This window comes from Staurois parvus, unplaced genomic scaffold (genome assembly GCF_062004578.1).
Source record: "Staurois parvus isolate SC_StPar_1 unplaced genomic scaffold, SC_StPar_1.0 ptg000874l, whole genome shotgun sequence".
Lineage (NCBI taxonomy): Eukaryota > Metazoa > Chordata > Amphibia > Anura > Ranidae > Staurois > Staurois parvus.
In genome coordinates this window covers 49,676-67,115 of record NW_028318670.1, presented here as the reverse complement: position 1 = coordinate 67,115, position 17,440 = coordinate 49,676, and the positions used below count along the sequence as shown (strand labels likewise).

The following is a 17,440-nucleotide window of genomic DNA, read 5'->3' as shown; positions in this document are numbered from 1 at the left end:
TGTACAGGCCATCTGAAGTTTGCCAATGAACATCTACAGTGAGGAACAGTAGTATTTGAACAACCTGCGATTTTGCAAGTTCTCCCACTTAGAAATCATGGAGGAGTCTGAAATTCACATTGTAGGTGCATTCCCACTCTGAGAGACAGAATTTAAAAAAATAATTCAGGAAATCAGATTGTATGATTTGTAAAGAATGTATTTGTCTTGCACTGCTGAACATAAGTATTTGAACACCTGAGAAAATCAGTAATTACAAAGATCAAACGTTTCCTGTAGTTCTTGACCAGGTTTGCACACACTGCAACAGGGATTTTGGCCCACTCCTCCACACAGATCTCCTCTAGATCTGTCAGGTTTCGGAGCTGTCGCTGAGCAACACGGAGTTTCAGCTCCCTCCAAAGATGTTCTATTGGATTTAGGTCTGGAGACTGGCTAGGCCACTCCAGAACCTTGATATGCTTCTTACGGAGCCACGCCTTGGTTATCCTGGCTGTGTGCTTCGGGTCGTTGTCATGTTGGAAGACCCAGCCACGACCCATCTTCAATGCTCTGACTGAGGGAAGGAGGTTGTTGCTCAAAATCTCACAATAAATGGCCCCATTCATCCTCTCCTTAATACAGTGCAGTCGTCCTGTCCATTTCACAGAAAAGCACCCCCAAAGCATGATGTTACCACCCCCATGCTTCACAGTAGGGATGGTGTTCTTGGGATGCAACTCATCCTTCTTTTTCCTCCAAACACGACGAGCGAAGTTTAGACCAAAAAGTTCTACTTTGGTCTCATCTGACCACATGACCTTCTCCCATGCCTCCTCTGGATCATCCAGATGGTCATTGGCAAACTTCAGACGGGCCTGGACATGTGATGACTTGAGCAAGGGAACCTTCCGTGCAATGCATGATTTGAAACCATGACGGCGTCATGTTCTACCGACAGTGACCTTTGGAACTGTGGTCCCAGCTCTCTTCATGTCATTGACCAGCTCCTTCTTTGTAGTTCTGGGCTGATTCCTCACCTTTCTTATCATCAGTGATACCCCACGAGGTGAGATCTTGCATGGAGCCCCAGTCCGAGGGAGACTGACAGTCGTCTTTAGCCTCTTCCATTCTCTAACAATTGCTCCAACAGTTGATCTATTTTCACCAAGCTGCTTGGCAATTGCCCCTTAGCCCTTTCCAGCCTTGTGGAGGTCCACAATTTTGTCTCTGGTGTCTTTTGACAGCTCTTTAGTCTTGCCCATGGTAGTATTTGGCGTCTGATTGACTGTGGGGTGGACAGGTGTCTTTAAAGAGCTCAGACAGGTGCTACTAAGTTAGATTAATGAGTGGAGTAAAGGTGGACTTTTTAAAGGCACAATAACAGGTCTTTGAGAGACAGAATTCTTGCTGTTTCTTAGGTGTTCAAATACTTATGTTCAGCAGTGCAAGACAAATAAATTCTTTAAAAATCATACAATGTGATTTCCTGAATTCTGTCTCTGAGTGGGAATGCACCTACAATGTGAATTTCAGACCCCTCCATGATTTCTAAGTGGGAGAACTTGCAAAATCGCAGGGTGTTCAAATACCTCTGTTCCTCACTGTATGTCAGGGCTTTGTTCTCGGCAGAGGTGTTAGGAGACCTGGCACCCCTGCCAGTACCTTGCATGGCCGCAGAAGTTCACATCGGCTCAAATTTGGCGGCAAATGGCCTTTATAAGGAAGCCCTGCACTACTCTCAGGTGCTGGTTGATCTCTGGCTTCCCTGTACCTTGTTCCTGTTTCCTGTGCTAATGTGACCTTTGATTTCCTGATAACGACTCGGCTTGCTCCTGGACCTGTCTACTCTGCTTAACCCCTGATCTGACCTTGGCTTGGCTAATGGATATTCCCTCTTTGCTCCTCTGTGTATGACCTCGGCTATCCCATCTGACTACGTCTGCTTTGATTCCCACCTGGTACCTGACCTCGGCTTTGAACTGGCTAGCCTGTGATCCTCCATTTCCCGGAAGGGCTTGTATCCCTCGCACAGGCACCACCTGTCTGCAGATCCCTTCTAAGTGCATCAGCTGTGACCCTGGGTGGACCACCAACAAGCACTCCTACAGGCGACCTTTGCCACTTTGGGCCTGACTCCCGCTGTCCCACTCTCAGGGGAGTCTGGAACTTAGCCACAAGGGAAGTCCTCTCTCCATTGGCCTCTAACACCAGGTACGTGACAATCTAAATGATTCAGAGGAGGATTGGGAGGAAGTGCTGTGGTCAGATGAGACCAAAATTGAGCTCTTTGGCATTTACTCGACTCGCTGTGTTTGGAGGAAGAAAAATGCTGACTATGACCCCAAGAACACCATCCCTACAGTCAAGCACAGAGGTGGAAACATTATGCTTTGGCCTGTTTCTCTGCTAAAGGTACAGGCTGAATTTGCCACATTGAGGGGCCCATGGACGGGCCATGTATTGTCATATCTTGGATGAGAACCTTCTTCCCTCAGCAAGGACATTGAAGATGGGTCGTGGATGGGTCTTCCAGCATGACAATGAGCCAAAACATACCACCAAGGCAACAAAGCAGTGGCTCAAGAAGCACATTAAGGCCATGGAGTGGCCTAGCCAGTCTCCAGACCTTCATCCTATAGAAAATTTATGGAGGTGGCTGAAACTTCAAGTTGCCAAGTGAAAGCCAAAAAAACCTTAAAGATTTAGAGAAGATCTGCAAAGAAGAGTGGACCAAAATCCCTCCTGAGATGTGTGCAAACCTGGGAACCAACTACAAGGAACATCTTACCTCTGTGCTTCCCAACAAGGGTTCCTCCACCAACTACAAGGAATGTCTTACCTCTGTGCTCGCCAACAAGGGTTTCTCCACCAACTACAAGGAATGTCTTACCTCTGTGCTCGCCAACAAGGGTTCCTCCACCAACTACAAGGAATGTCTCACCTCTGTGCTCGCCAACAAAGGTTCCTCCACCAACTACAAGGAAGGTCTCACCTCTGTGCTCGCCAACAAGGGTTCCTCCACCAACTACAAGGAACGTCTCACCTCTGTGCTCGCCAGCAAGGGTTCCTCCACCAACTACAAGAAACGTCTCACCTCTGTGCTGGCCAACAAGGGTTCCTCCACCAACTACAAGACACGTCTTACCTCTGTGCTCGCCAACAAGGGTTCCTCCACCAATTACAAGGAACGTCTCACCTCTGTGCTCGCCAACAAGGGTTCCTCCACCAACTACAAGGAACATCTCACCTCTGTGCTCGCCAACAAGGATTCCTCCACCAACTACAAGGAATGTCTCACCTCTGTGCTCACACACAAGGGTTCCTCCACCAACTACAAGGAACGTCTCATCTCTGTGCTCGCCAACAAGGGTTCCTCCACCAACTACAAGGAACGTCTTACCTCTGTACTCCCCAACAAGGGTTCCTCCACCAACTACAAGAGACGTCTCACCTCTGTGCTCGCCAACAAGGGTTCCTCCACCAAGTACAAGAAACGTCTCACCTCTGTGCTCGCCAACAAGGGTTCCTCCACCAACTACAAGGAACGTCTCACCTCTGTGCTCGCCAACAAGGGTTCCTCCACCAAGTACAAGGAATGTCTCACCTCTGTGCTCGCCAACAAGGGTTCCTCCACCAAGTACAAGGAACGTCTCACCTCTGTACTTGCCAACAAGGGTTCCTCCACCAACTACAAGGAACGTCTCACCTCTGTGCTCGCCAACAAGGGTTCCTCCACCAACTACAAGGAACATCTCACCTCTGTGCTCGCCAACAAGGGCTCTTCCACCAACTACAAGGAACGTCTCACCTCTGTGCTCGCCATCAATGGTTCCTCCACCAAGTACAAGGAACGTCTCACCTCTGTGCTCGCCAACAAGGGTTCCTCCACCAACTACAAGAAATGTCTCACCTCTGTGCTCGCCAACAAGGGTTCCTCCACTAACTACAAGAAACGTCTCACCTCTGTGCTCGCCAACAAGGGTTTCTCCACCAACTACAAGGAACGTCTCACCTCTGTGCTCGCCAACAAGGGTTCCTCCACCAACTACAAGGAACATCTTAGCTCTTTGCTCCCCAACAAGGGTTCCTCCACCAACTACAAGAGACGTCTCACCTCTGTGCTCGCCAGCAAGGGTTCCTCCAACAACTACAAGGAACGTCTCAACTCTGTGCTCGCCAACAAGGGTTCCTCCACCAACTACAAGGAACGTCTCACCACTGTGCTCACCAAGGGTTCCTCCACCAACTACAAGGAACGTCTCACCTCTTTGCTGGCCAACAAGGGTTCCTCCACCAACTACAAGGAACATCTCACCTCTGTGCTCGCCAACAAGGGTTCTTCCACCAACTACAAGGAACGTCTCACCTCTGTGCTCGCCATCAATGGTTCCTCCACCAAGTACAAGGAACGTCTCACCTCTATGCTGGCAAGCAAGGGTTCCTCCACCAACTACAAGAAATGTCTCACCTCTGTGCTCACCAACAAGGGTTCCTCCACCAACTACAAGGAACATCTCACCTCTTTGCTGGCCAACAAGGGTTCCTCCACCAACTACAAGGAACATCTCACCTCTGTGCTCGCCAACAAGGGTTCTTCCACCAACTACAAGGAACGTCTCACCTCTGTGCTCGCCATCAATGGTTCCTCCACCAAGTACAAGGAACGTCTCACCTCTGTGCTGGCAAGCAAGGGTTCCTCCACCAACTACAAGAAATGTCTCACCTCTGTGCTCGCCAACAAGGGTTCCTCCACTAACTACAAGAAACGTCTCACCTCTGTGCCCGCCAACAAGGGTTCCTCCACCAACTACAAGGAACGTCTCACCTCTGTGCTGGCCAACAATTGTTCCTCCATTAACTACAAGACATGTCTTACCTCTGTGTTCGCCAACAAGGGTTCCTCCACCAACTACAAGGAACGTCTCATCTCTGTGCTCGCCAACAAGGGTTCCTCCACCAACTACAAGGAACATCTTAGCTCTTTGCTCCCCAACAAGGGTTCCTCCACCAACTACAAGAGACGTCTCACCTCTGTGCTCGCCAGCAAGGGTTCCTCCAACAACTACAAGGAACGTCTCACCTCTGTGCTCGCCAACAAGGGTTCCTCCACCAACTACAAGGAACGTCTCACCTCTGTGCTCGCCAACAAGGGTTCCTCCACCAACTACAAGAAACGTCTCACCTCTGTGCTCGCCAACAAGGGTTCCTCCACCAAGTACAAGGAACGTCTCACCTCTGTGCTCGCCACCAAGGGTTCCTCCATCAAGTACAAGGAACGTCTCACCTCTGTGCTCGCCAACAAGAGTTCCTCCACCAAGTACAAGAGTTGTCTCACCTCTGTGCTCGCCAAACAAGGGTTCCTCCACCAACTACAAGAGACGTCTCATCTCTGTGCTCGCCAACAAGGGTTCCTCCACCAACTACAAGGAACGTCTCACCTCTGTGCTGGCCAACAAGGGTTCCTCCACAACTACAAGGAACATCTTAGCTCTTTGCTCGCCAGCAAGGGTTCCTCCAACAACTATAAGGAACGTCTCAACTCTGTGCTCGCCAACAAGGGTTCCTCCACCAACTACAAGGAATGTCTCACCACTGTGCTCACCAAGGGTTCCTCCACCAACTACAAGGAACGTCTCACCTCTGTGCCCACCAACAAGGGTTCCTCCACCAAGTACCAAGTCAGGTTTTGCTTGAGGATCGAATAATTATTTTACTCCCTGAACTGCAACTCCATTTATAACATTTGTATCGTGTTGTTTCTGGATTTTTGGTTGATATTCTGTATCTATTATTTATATACACCTGTGATAACATATTCCTAGATTGTAAGCTCCAAGGAGCAGGGCCCTCCTTTCCCTCTTGTATTGAACTGTATTGTTGATGTATTGTCTCCCATTATATTGTAAAGCACTGAGTGAACTGTTGGCGCTATATAAATCCTGTATTATAATAATAATAATATTGCAGACCCTTAATTTCTCAGTGGGAAAACCTACAAAATCTGCTGGGGATCAAATCCTCATTTCCCCCTCTGTATGAAGACGTCGGTTGTGCTGCATGTTACTGTGACATAAATGTACAGATTTGAGTAGCTGAAATGTGACCTGTAGCAATATGTAATCCTAAATGTAGTTTCATTCCTTGTCATTAAAGAAATATTCAGTCATAGGTACTCAGAGACAGATGGTCACCAATTAGCATCTGAAAAGAGACAGAGCTTTCTCTGGAAGTGGCACCTCGGGGCTAATAAGTTGTTGTCACCTATATGTAATCAGACTCTGCCATCTTCCTGAAGTTTAAAAGAGGAAAGCAGACAATTTGGCTTCATGACACCAGGGGGGCCCCGATCTGTCTGGGGAGCTCTAAAGTATATACATAGATCAAAGGAGTATGTTTCATCGCTCATAAAAGCTAAAATATTAGTTGCAGAGAGATGAAAATACTTCCTTCTGATTGGACACTCTGTGGGCTACATCGGCATATAAAAACTATATAAATGCAGGAAATGGTTATGTGGCGCTGGAGTGCGATAGTGGAACAGTGATTGGTACTGTCGTGATCGGACTGATGCGCTGGTGTGGGAAATTCAATCCCTGACTTGGTGATTCAAGCCGTTCCTGGTCCAATAGACTTTGGGCAGTTCAGCACCCAGAACATTATGTGGGCAGGTACAGGAACACCCCCCAGAGTCAATCGGCCAAGAACTAATGTCCCGCCTACGTCCATATCCCCATAAATTGAGGACCCTGACACTGGGACATTGTGATTCGTATGGAGCCAGTTCGATCAACTAACGGTCTACGGACTTTTTCTGACTTGCTCCAGTCGCAGAGTAAATCTTGGTAAAAGTTTTATTTCTGTTTTATTTCCTTTTATTTTATAGTGAATAGTCATTTGTGTGTCTTCTTGTATTTCTGTAACTTTTTATATTTTGTACATATTTTATGCTCCGCCCACTTTTGGGATATTAAATCTTAAAATTAATTATTGACTTCTGTGTATTTAAGCACATGCTCATATCTCCGGATAGATTAGATTGGAGAGATTAGATTGTATCGCACAGTCAAGTTCATTGCCAATCTGTATGCAATTGCACTGTGTGTGGGCAGATTGCGTGCAGATTGTAAAGGTAACAGATTGGCCAGACAGAGATCTGTGTGTGTGTAGGGTGTCCCAGTAGACCGTTCTGCAGATAAACTGTTGGGTGGTGGCAGGCTACCTTTTCTGGTGTGGGGGGTGTGGACAGTGGAAGGGTGATTAACGCCAGGGTCCAAGCTGTAGATAGCTGGAGGGACCTTAGAAGGGTGGGTGATTACTAAGCTGCTCCTCAACTCTAATCAGTGCACCAGATTGTATGTAAGATTTGTATCTGCCAGTGTGTGGGGTCGACCAGCTGGATTGGAGTCTCCCTCCGGTGGTGGCCAAGAGGAAGTGCGGACTGTGGAAGTATATCACAGCTGATCTTATATACGGTTTTATATATTGAAAGTTATGTCCCCTTTATTCCCTCTTACCCCAAGTCACGGCTGCATGTGTGCACCTCGGTTAGCTAGTCGTTGTGGGCGTGGCGTGTGGGGTGGACCGTGAAAGTTACATATTCCCAGGCTGGAATGAGAGCGATAACTCTACACCCAATATTCACAATCAACAATAAACTGACGACCTGTAAAGACTTGTAAAACGCCACCTAGGAGCAATGTGTAGGTACTGCAGTTTGCTATCATCACACTGACACTCACCATTTATTGTTCATTCAATAAAGTTTTTATTAGAATTTTACTTTGGACAAGATTGCAGTCATAGAAGCAGGAGATAGTAAAGGCAGAAATACGATTGATCGGGAAGAACCCCAGTCTGGAATGTGGAGGCGGAGTCATTATTAATTGGCGTACAATACACAACGTGTTCCATTGTTATAACAAAGTTTTGTAGGAAAGATCCTGACAGACAATGGGGGGAGGGGAGGGGGAAATTAGCGGATATAGAGGGGGATTTGCATATGAGGAACTCTTTCACAGTCACCATTTTATTCTCCAGGGCTTTGGCTTCCAGAAAATATGTTTGGGGGGTTAGATAATATTCATGCCAATGACAGGGCAGGACTCCATTTTTATTCTTCTCCTGCTATCAATGGCCAACCCGGTCCCAAACTTCATCCACGTCTTTGGTGACCTCTGACCTCCTTATAAACTGTTTCTTCCATGATGAAGATCAGCCATGGAGTATATCTGAGGTGTATATTATTATTATTATAATTATTATACAGTATTTATAAAGCGCCAATAGTTCACTCAGCGCTGTACATTACAAAGGGGGACAGAACATGTGACAGAACAATACCAATACAATGCAAAACATGAGGGGATCGAGGGCCCTGCTCTTTCGAGCTTACAATCTATCAGGGGGTGCTTCTTCCCCACATGAGAGCTGGGATGTCCAGCAACATTCATCTAGAAGACATTTCCCGCACTCAAGGCACTAATACACCCCCAGGGTTGTGTGGGACCCCTGATGTACAGGAAGACAGGGCTTCAGTGAGGAACATTTCCCTCAGTCAGGACAAAAAAATGGCTTCTCTTCCGTGTGGGATCTCTGATATTTGGAAATACTCAACTGTGAAAAACATTTCCCGCACTCAGGACTTCAGTGAGGAACAATTCCCTCAGTCAGACCAGGAAAGTTCATTCGCCTCCGTGTCCAATCTCAGATGACTGTAAGCAGAGGACTTCTGAGGACATGGATCCCTCGTGTGAGATCTCTTATGTGTGGAAAGATACCACTTCTTCGAAAAGCATTCCCCACACTCAAGACAGGGAAACGACTTCTCCCCCATGTGAGATTTTTGATGTTTGGCAAGCTCTGATTTTTGTATAAAACCTTCTCCGCACTCAGGGCAGGAATACGGCTTCTCCCCCGTGTGAGATCTCTGATGTACAACAAGTTCTGATCTTTGTACAAAACATTTTCCGCACTCAAGACAGGAAAAAGGCTTCTCCCCCGTGTGCAACCTCTGATGTATGGAAAGATAATACTTTCTTGAAAAACATTTCCCGCACATAGGGCAGGAATACTGATTCTTACCTGTGTGCAATCTTTGATGATTATAAAGACAGTACTTATTTAAAAAACATTTCCCGCACTCAGGACAGGAAAATGGCTTCTCACCTGTGTGAGTCCTTTTATGAATGTTAAGACGGGATTTATAACGGAAATGTTTCCCGCACTCAGTACAGGAGAACCTCTTCTCTGTTGGAAGGACAGCCCGGTCCCGCACAGTCTGAGGTTCCTCAGGATACGAGGAATCCGATGGTACATTCACAATATAGGGCACCACAAAGATATACAAGGTGGTGGGGTCTTCTGGATTCTGTGTGATGTCCTCATCTTCTACTTTCCAGTCTGGAGACAAAGTGAGACAATCCTCAGAAGTTTTTCTCATATCCCGGCCATGGACTAAAATATAAAGACAAAGAGGATTTCTAGACAGGAGCTGATTGGTTCCCCCAAACCAGGACTCCGCCCACATTAGGCAGCTTGGTCTCTGAGGAGCTTACAATTCCACCCTCAAGGGAACTAGGAAATGGCTCCTCTGATCTCCTACCTGGTCATTTCTTTATTCATGGACCTTAGTCAGAGAGTGAGGAAACAACCAGAACTGTCTTTTATAAGAGGGACAGTGATGAGGGAATTATAGGACGAGGATCCCCACCCCCTCTATCACTCATCGCCATCTTCCCAACACAAGAAGTACTGCACTTCCTGATTTAGTCCATGATTTAGTCATGAAGAACAGCGGGGCTGAGCCCCACCAGAGGTCAGAGAGTGAGGATGGGGCTGGACTGATGAAGACTGGACTGATCCTGAAGACCACAATCATTTGGTTATTGGCTTCTCCCCCATACTGAAGACCACCATCGTTGGGGTATTTGCTCCTCCCCCAACCTTAAGACCACCATCATTGGGGTATTGGCTCCTCCCCCAACCTGATCCTGAAGACCACCATCATTTGGTTATTAGCTCCTCCCCCATACTGAAGACCATCATTGTTGGGGTATTGGCTCCTCCCCCATCCTGAAGACTACCATCATTGTGGTATAGGCTCCTCCCTCATCCTGACCCTGAAGACCACCATCATTGGCGTATTGGCTCCTCCCCCATCCTGAAGATCACCATCATTGGGGTATTGGCCCTCCTCCAACATGAAGACCACCATCATTGGGGTATTGGCTAAATGGTTAGCACTTCCACCTGGCAGTACTCGGGTCGTTGGTTCAAATCCCAGCCACGGCACCACCTGCCTGGAGTTTGTATGTTCTCCCTGCGCCTGCGTGGGTTCCCTCCGGGTACTCCGGTTTCCTCCCAAAGGTTAATTGGATCCTGTCTAAATTGGCCCTAGTATGTGTACGTATGAATGTGAGTTAGGGACCTTAGATTGCAAGCCCCTTGAGGGTTAGGGACTGATGTGAATGTACAAATATATATATGTAAAGCGCTGCGTAAATTGACGGCGCTATATAAGCACCTGAAATAAATATTGGCTCCTCCCCCATCCTGAAGACCACCATCTTTGGGGTATTGGCTCCTCCCCCATTCTGAAGACCACCATCATTGGTTTATTGGCTCCTCCTCAATTCTGAAGACCACCATCATTGGGCTATTGGTTCCTCCCTCATTATCACTTTTTGGGTGGAGGATGTGATCACATTATTATCCCCAATTAACAGTCTGAGCTCCAATCATGAATGGATGGAGATAGTGGACCCTCTGTACAGTCTGTACGCTGGATGGCGGTGGGCTCCAGGAGTGCAGGCTACAGCTGGACTGGTACAAGGAAGCAGAGAAAGGAATCCAGGAAAGGAAAGGCAAGGAAAAGTGCGGTGCAAGGCAGGAAGGGCCTGGAATGCGGATAAGTGGCATCCACAGCGTGGGGTTCTAGGGATTAAGGGGTGACTGGAGTTCAGGAAACGCTCTACAGCAGTAGGAGGCCGAGAGTGATCCCCACCAGGAAACACTGGAGGACACCAACCTTACTAGAGGACAATTTCACCCCGCCCCCGCCTTACTCTGGACCAATCAGTGAGCAGTATGGGTGGAGGAATGGATTTAGTGTTCATGACCCACCTGTGCTGATCTCTGTAGGAGTGTCCTCCTCTATAAATGTCCCCGTTATTCCATCCTCCTCCATAGACTGCTGATCATCCCTCACATACGCATCTTCTTCCTCTGATTTCACCTCAAATTCTATATCGATTGGATCTCCACTCTACATCAAGAGAAGGGTTGGAAAATATCAGATTTAAAGTGGTTGAACACCTGCAAAAACACAAACTTCACAGAAAATCTAATAGACATGAGCACAAACCATGTTGTGTCTAGTATGGCTGGTAGAAGATAGAGACAGACAAGACAAGCTTTGGTGAAATGCCACGCCCACAGATTGGCAGACCTATGAGGGTACAACTGATTGAGGAGGCATTTTGGAGAGATACGCACAATGTGATTTAGGTTATAACAACATTATCTACTGAACTAAGCAAAAAAAATTGTGTTTTGGGAAATTGGGTTTTCAGCCACTTCAGTAATGCAAGACCACAGAGAGAACGTCATCATGAAGGATCCACACATTGTCTGGCATGGCTGAGTCACTTTCATGGCCTAGATCCTCCATCAAACCAACCTTGTAATAGCGTGCGTAGTTGTGGTCTTCCAATGTGGAATCCCGAGAATACAGAGGACATCTCTCTGGTGGGCTTGATGGCTTCATCATGATGTCCTCATAGAGATCCTTGTGCTCTTCAGAAAGCTGCTTCATCACTCCATACTCCTCATCCTCCTCTTTTATCTCTTCTTTAACATCAATATTATCATCCCCAAGGATTCCACTCTGAATATATAATAAAACATTCATTGTAACAAACACCCTTGAGGAACAATCACTAAAAGCTATGATTTATACACATCTACCTGATGATGTTGTCTATAGTTGTGATCTTCCTGTGTGGAATCCTGGGAATACAGAGGACGGGGATATCTCTCTGGTGGGTTCCTATAGCTGGATGACTCCACCATGGTGTCCTGGTACAGATCTTTGTGTCCTGCTGGAATCTCTGACTCCTCCATCACCCCATCCTCATCATCCTCCTCTTTTATCACTTCTTTAACCTCAACTGTAGACTCTCTCAGGTTTCCACTCTGAATATATAATAAAATGACATCAATGGTAACAATGCAGATAATGTACAGATCCTAATGATACTATCAGTGATTGTACCTCATCTACCTGATGATGGTGAGGGATGGTGTGACCTTCCTGTGTGGAATCCCGGGAATACAGAGGACGGGGACATCTCTTTGGTGGGTTCCCATGACTGGATCCACCTACCTGATGATGGTGAGGGATGGTGTGACCTTCCTGTGTGGAATCCCGGGAATACAGAGGATGGGGACATCTCTCTGGTAGGTTCCCATGACAGGATCCATCTGTAGGAAACACACACACTGACTGAATCCATTGTTTCTATGTGTTTATCAGATGATGGGGGATCTAGGTGGATCCTCCATACTGCTCTCTCCTTTCCAATAAAGTCTCCTCTTACCCGTTGATGTGAGGGGCGGCTGATTGTCCATCATGACGTCCTTGTAGAGGTCCTTGTGTCCTTCTAAATACTCCCACTCCTCCATGGAGAAATAGACAGTGACACCCTGACACCTTATAGGAACCTGACACACACAATGATACAGTCACCATCCAGACACATCCCTTGTCTGTTACTGGAGAATGTCCCAGAATTCCCGGCACCGCTCACCTCTCCTGTCAGCAGCTCCATCATCTTCTTGGTGACTTCTAGAATCTTCTGCATGTTGTGTCTCTCAGGGTTTAGGGAGTCACATGGAGGCACTGTGATGGTCATATGAGCACCTGACTTCAGAGGAGGAAATCTCTGTATTGGGGAACCAATAGGAATATCGTGTGACCTCCCAGAATCCTCCTCACCTCTCCGGTCAGGTCTGTGTTTTATTAATAGAGATGAGAGTGATGTCGTGTGACCTCCCAGAATCCTCCTAACCTCTCTGGTCAGGTCTGTGCAATGTCATGTGACCTCCCAGAAACCTCCTCACCTCTCCGGTCAGGTCTATGTGATGTCATGTGACCTCCCAGAATCCTCCTCACCTCTCCGGTCAGGTCTGTGTGATGTCATGTAACCTTCCAGAATCCTCCTCACCTCTCCGGCCAGGTCTGTGTGATGTCATGTGACCTCCCAGAATCCTCACCTCTCCGGTCAGGTCTGTGTGATGTCATGTGACCTCCCAGAATCCTCCTCACCTCTCCGGTCAGGTCTGTGTGATGTCATGTGACCTCCCAGAATCCTCCTCACCTCTCCGGTCAGGTCTATGTGATGTCATGTACCTCCCAGAATCCTCCTCACCTCTCTGGTCAGGTCTGTGTGATGTCATGTGACCTCCCAGAATCCTCCTCACCTCTCTGGTCAGTTCTGTGTTTTATTAATAGAGAGACGAGTGATGTCATGTGACCTCCCAGAATCCTCCTCACCTCTCCAGTCAGGTCTGTGTTTTATTAAGAGATGAGAGTAATGTCATGTGACCTCCCAGAATCCTCCTCACCTCTCCAAGCAGCAGGTAGATGATCTCCAGGGTGAGGTTTAGTATCCTCTCAGTCATGTGACTCCGGTCCTCCTCCATCCTCATTGGTCATGTGATCTATACAGGTTTCCTGTAGACCAATAATTGATAACAGAGAATGATCCGGACTGTACTGGTTGTACAATATTAGGATGGGGGGGAGGGGGAATAATATGAGGGTCTCTATCATGGAAGAACGGCCCCCAGTGGGATTACACACAGAGGAACATTCAGTTTATGGTTTGCTGTGGTTTGTGATCCGGGAGTCAATATTCGTTTAGCTTGATGGGTCACAAAACCCTTTTTCTATGTAAGGTCCGTAGTTCTTGATCCACCAACAAAGAAAGCCAATAAATATTTTCTGTTTAAATCCCCCCATTAGTAATAGAAGTGGTATAATCCATTAGTATAGACTGAGGAGGTGAGAAGGTGATTGGTAGGAAAGGTGACATCTCCACAATGAGGAGAATGTTCTGGCCCCGGAAGTGGGGGAATGTTCTGCCCCTGAAGGGGTTAATCTGGGTTCCCACACTATATATGTGTGTATCATCATCTGCTGGAGATAAAAGACGTCACAGTGACTATGGAGAAAGAGGATGGACGTGACGACAGAGGAAGAGGACGGACGCGACGGTGGAGGAAGAGGACGGACGCCACGGTGGAGGAAGAGGACGGACGCCACGGTGGAGGAAGAGGACGGACGCCACGGTGGAGGAAGAGGAAGGACGCCACGGTGGAGGAAGAGGAAGGAGGCGACGGTGGAGGAAGAGGACGGACGTGACGGTGGAGGAAGAGGACGGACGTGACTATAGAGGAAGAGGACGGACATGACTATAGAGGAAGAGGACGGGCGTGACTATAGAGGAAGAGGACGGGCATGATGGTGGAGGAAGAGGACGGGAGTGACTGTGGAGGAAGAGGACGGACAAGACGATGGAGGAAGAGGACGGGCGTGACGGTGGAGGAAGAGGACGGACAAGACGATGGAAGAAGAGGACGGGCGTGACGATGGAGGAAGAGGACGGGCGTGACGATGGAGGAAGAGGACGGGCGTGACGATGGAGGAAGAGGACGGGCGTGACGATGGAGGAAGAGGACGGGCGTGACGATGGAGGAAGAGGACGGGCGTGACAATGGAGGAAGAGGACGGGCGTGACGGTGGAGGAAGAGGACGGGTGTGATGGTGGAGAAAGAGGATGAGCGTGATGGTGGAGGAAGAGGACGGGCGTGACGGTGGAGGAAGAGGATGGTGCAAAACCAGGTCCCAACAAGCGTTCAACCGGTATAAATCCGCCTTCCTCACCTACACCTCCTACCTCCATGCTGCCAAGCAAGCCTACTTCGTAGCCCTCATCAATACCCTCTCCTCCAGCCCTCGCCGGCTCTTCTCCACCTTCAAATCCCTGCTCTCTCCGCCCCCACCTCCACCCAGTACCTCACTCACCGCCCACGAGATTGCTAACCACTTCCAAAGCAAGATCGACACAATTCGCAGGGACATCACCACTGCTCAGACTTCCGCCCCACCTAGCATCCCTCACACGAAAACCCCTTCAACACTCCTCTCCTTCGACCTTGCCACTGTCCAGACCTCCACCCCGCCCAACATTCCTCACACTAAAACCCCCTCAACACTTCACTCCTTAAACCCCGTTATCACCGAAGAGGTCACTAAGGTCTTCTCTGAAGCTCACCTTACCACCTGCCCCCTCACAACTCCTACGGTCACCCTCTTCTTCCATCCTACGCTCCCTCACTCACATCTTTAATCTCTCCCTCTCTATTGGTGCATTCCCCTCCACTCTGAAGCACGCGCACATCACTCCCATACTCAAAAAACCCTCCGTGGACCCCACCGACCTAAATAACCTTAGACCCATCTCCCTGCTGCCATTTTCATCCAAACTCCTTGAGCGCTTAGTCTATAATCGCCTAAGCTCCCACCTTACCGACAACAACCTCCTTGATCCCCTACAATCTGGCTTCCGTCCCCTACACTCCACCGAAACCGCCCTACTCAAACTCACCAACGACCTGCTAACCGCCAAAGTCCACTATTCAGTCTTCCTACTCCTCGACCTCTCTGCAGCTTTCGACATGGTCGACCACCCCCTCCTCAAAAAAAAACTATACTCTTTCGGCCTCAGAGTCTTTGCTCTCTCCTGGCTCTCCTCCTATCTATCCCAACGTTCCTTCAGTGTTACCTATAACGCTGTCACCTCCCCCTCATTCCCCCTCTCTGTTGGGGTCCCCCAAGGCTCTGTCCTCGGGCCCCTTCTCTTCTCCATCTACACCTCCTCCCTTGGCCAACTGATACACTCCCATGGCTTCAACTACCATCTCTATGCCGATGACACGCAAATCTCTCTACCCCTAGCCTCACTCCTTTAGTCTCCGCCCGAATCACTAGCCTTCTGAAGGACATATCAGACTGGATGTCACTCCACTTCCTCAAACTAAACCTTGCTAAAACCGAGCTCCTGGTTTTCCCCCCAGCCCAACACCCCCCCCCGACCTGAAAGGAAGACTCTGAGAACAAATCAGACCTCAATGGGAAGGAATCTCCTGCTGGATCTCTATACTGACATGGACGGGGGATGGGTGAGGAACATAAGGACGCCCCATCGTATGATGGGAATACGATTGATTGACCTTCAGAGGACTGAATTCAAAGACACCCCGAAAATCAAAGTGAAGAAATGATGCAGCAGATGAGTCCATTTGGCTGAAATGTCATTGCAGCAACTCAGAATGATCCTCAGTAGTTTGTGTGGCCCCCATGTACCTGTATGCATGCCTGACAACATCGGGGGAGGCTCCTAATGAGACCAAGGATGGTGTCCTGGGGGATTTCCTCCCAGTTCTGGACGAGGGCATCACTGAGCTCCTGGACAGTCTGAAGTGCAACCTGGCGGCGTCGGATGGACCGAAACTTGACATCCCAGAGGGGTTCTATTGGGTTTAGGTCAGGGGAGTGTGGGGGCCATTCAATGTTATCAATTCCTTCATCCTCCAGGAACTGCCTGCACACTCTCGCCACGAGGCAGTGTATTTTCGTGCACCAGGAGGAACCCAGGACCCACCGCATCAGGAGAAACCCAGGACCCACTGCACCAGGAGGAACCCAGGACCCACTGCACCAGCGTAGGGTCTGACAATGGGTCCAAGGATTTCATCCCCATACCTAATGGAAATCAGGGTGCCATTGTCTAGGCTGTCGAGGTCTGTATGTCCCTCAATGGATATGCCTCCCCAGACCATCACTGTGCCACCACCAGAACGGTCATGCTGAACCATGTTACAGGCAGCAGACTTTTCTCCACGGCTTCTCCAGACACTTTCACGTCTGTCACATGTGCTCAGGGTGAACCTGCTCTCATCTGTGAAAAGCACAGGGTGCCAGTGGTGGACCTGCCAATTCTGGTGTTCAATGGCAAATGCCAATCCAGCTCTATGGTGCCGGGCAGTTAGCACAGGGCCCACTAGAGGACGTCAGGCCCTCAGGCCACCCTCATGAAGTCTGTTTCTGGTTGTTTGGTCACAGACATTCACACCAGTGGCCTGCTGAAGGTCATTTTGTAGGGTTCTGGCAGGGCTCATCCTGTTCCTCCTTGCAGAAAGGAGAAGATACTGGTCCTACTGATGGGTTAAGGACCTTCTAAGGCTCTGTCCAGCTCTCCTAGAGGAACTGACTGTCTCCTGGAATCTCCTCCATGCTCTTGAGACTGTGCTGGGAGACACAGCAAACCCTCTGGAAATGTCACATATTGATGGGCCATCCTGGAGAAGTTGGACTGCCTGTGCAACCTCTGTAGGG

General features: G+C 48.7%; 1 protein-coding gene across 4 annotated transcripts; it reads right to left on the bottom strand.

Moving 5' to 3' along the window:
* Positions 1 to 7,723: 7,723 nt before the first annotated feature.
* Positions 7,724 to 16,113, bottom strand: LOC149443104 (uncharacterized). Of its 4 annotated transcripts, XM_089655867.1 has the most exons (9): positions 13,606 to 16,113; positions 12,789 to 12,923; positions 12,579 to 12,702; positions 12,263 to 12,462; positions 11,947 to 12,174; positions 11,660 to 11,866; positions 11,104 to 11,245; positions 9,148 to 9,435; positions 7,724 to 8,210 (listed from the first exon to the last, which is right to left on the bottom strand). In XM_089655867.1, exons 1-9 carry the CDS (start codon positions 13,687 to 13,689, stop codon positions 8,194 to 8,196), a joined length of 1,425 nt encoding a protein of 474 aa, XP_089511993.1. In that variant the 5' UTR covers positions 13,690 to 16,113; the 3' UTR covers positions 7,724 to 8,193. The 4 variants fall into 4 exon arrangements, with proteins under 4 accessions (XP_089511993.1, XP_089511990.1, XP_089511991.1 ...); XM_089655864.1 differs by having other exon boundaries at positions 7,724 to 9,435; XM_089655865.1 differs by having other exon boundaries at positions 7,724 to 9,381.
* Between the last annotated feature and the right edge of the window lie 1,327 nt (positions 16,114 to 17,440).

Coding starts and splice junctions, on each gene's coding strand:
- LOC149443104 (XM_089655864.1), bottom strand. CDS start 13,689: ATGAGGATGGAGGAGGACCGGAGTCACATGACTGAGAGGATACTAAAC. Junction 12,175..12,262: donor CCATCCCTCACCATCATCAG/GTAGATGAGGTA, acceptor TTATATATTCAG/AGTGGAAACCTGAGAGAGTC. Junction 9,436..11,103: donor TCCTACAGAGATCAGCACAG/GTGGGTCATGAA, acceptor TTTATATTTTAG/TCCATGGCCGGGATATGAGA.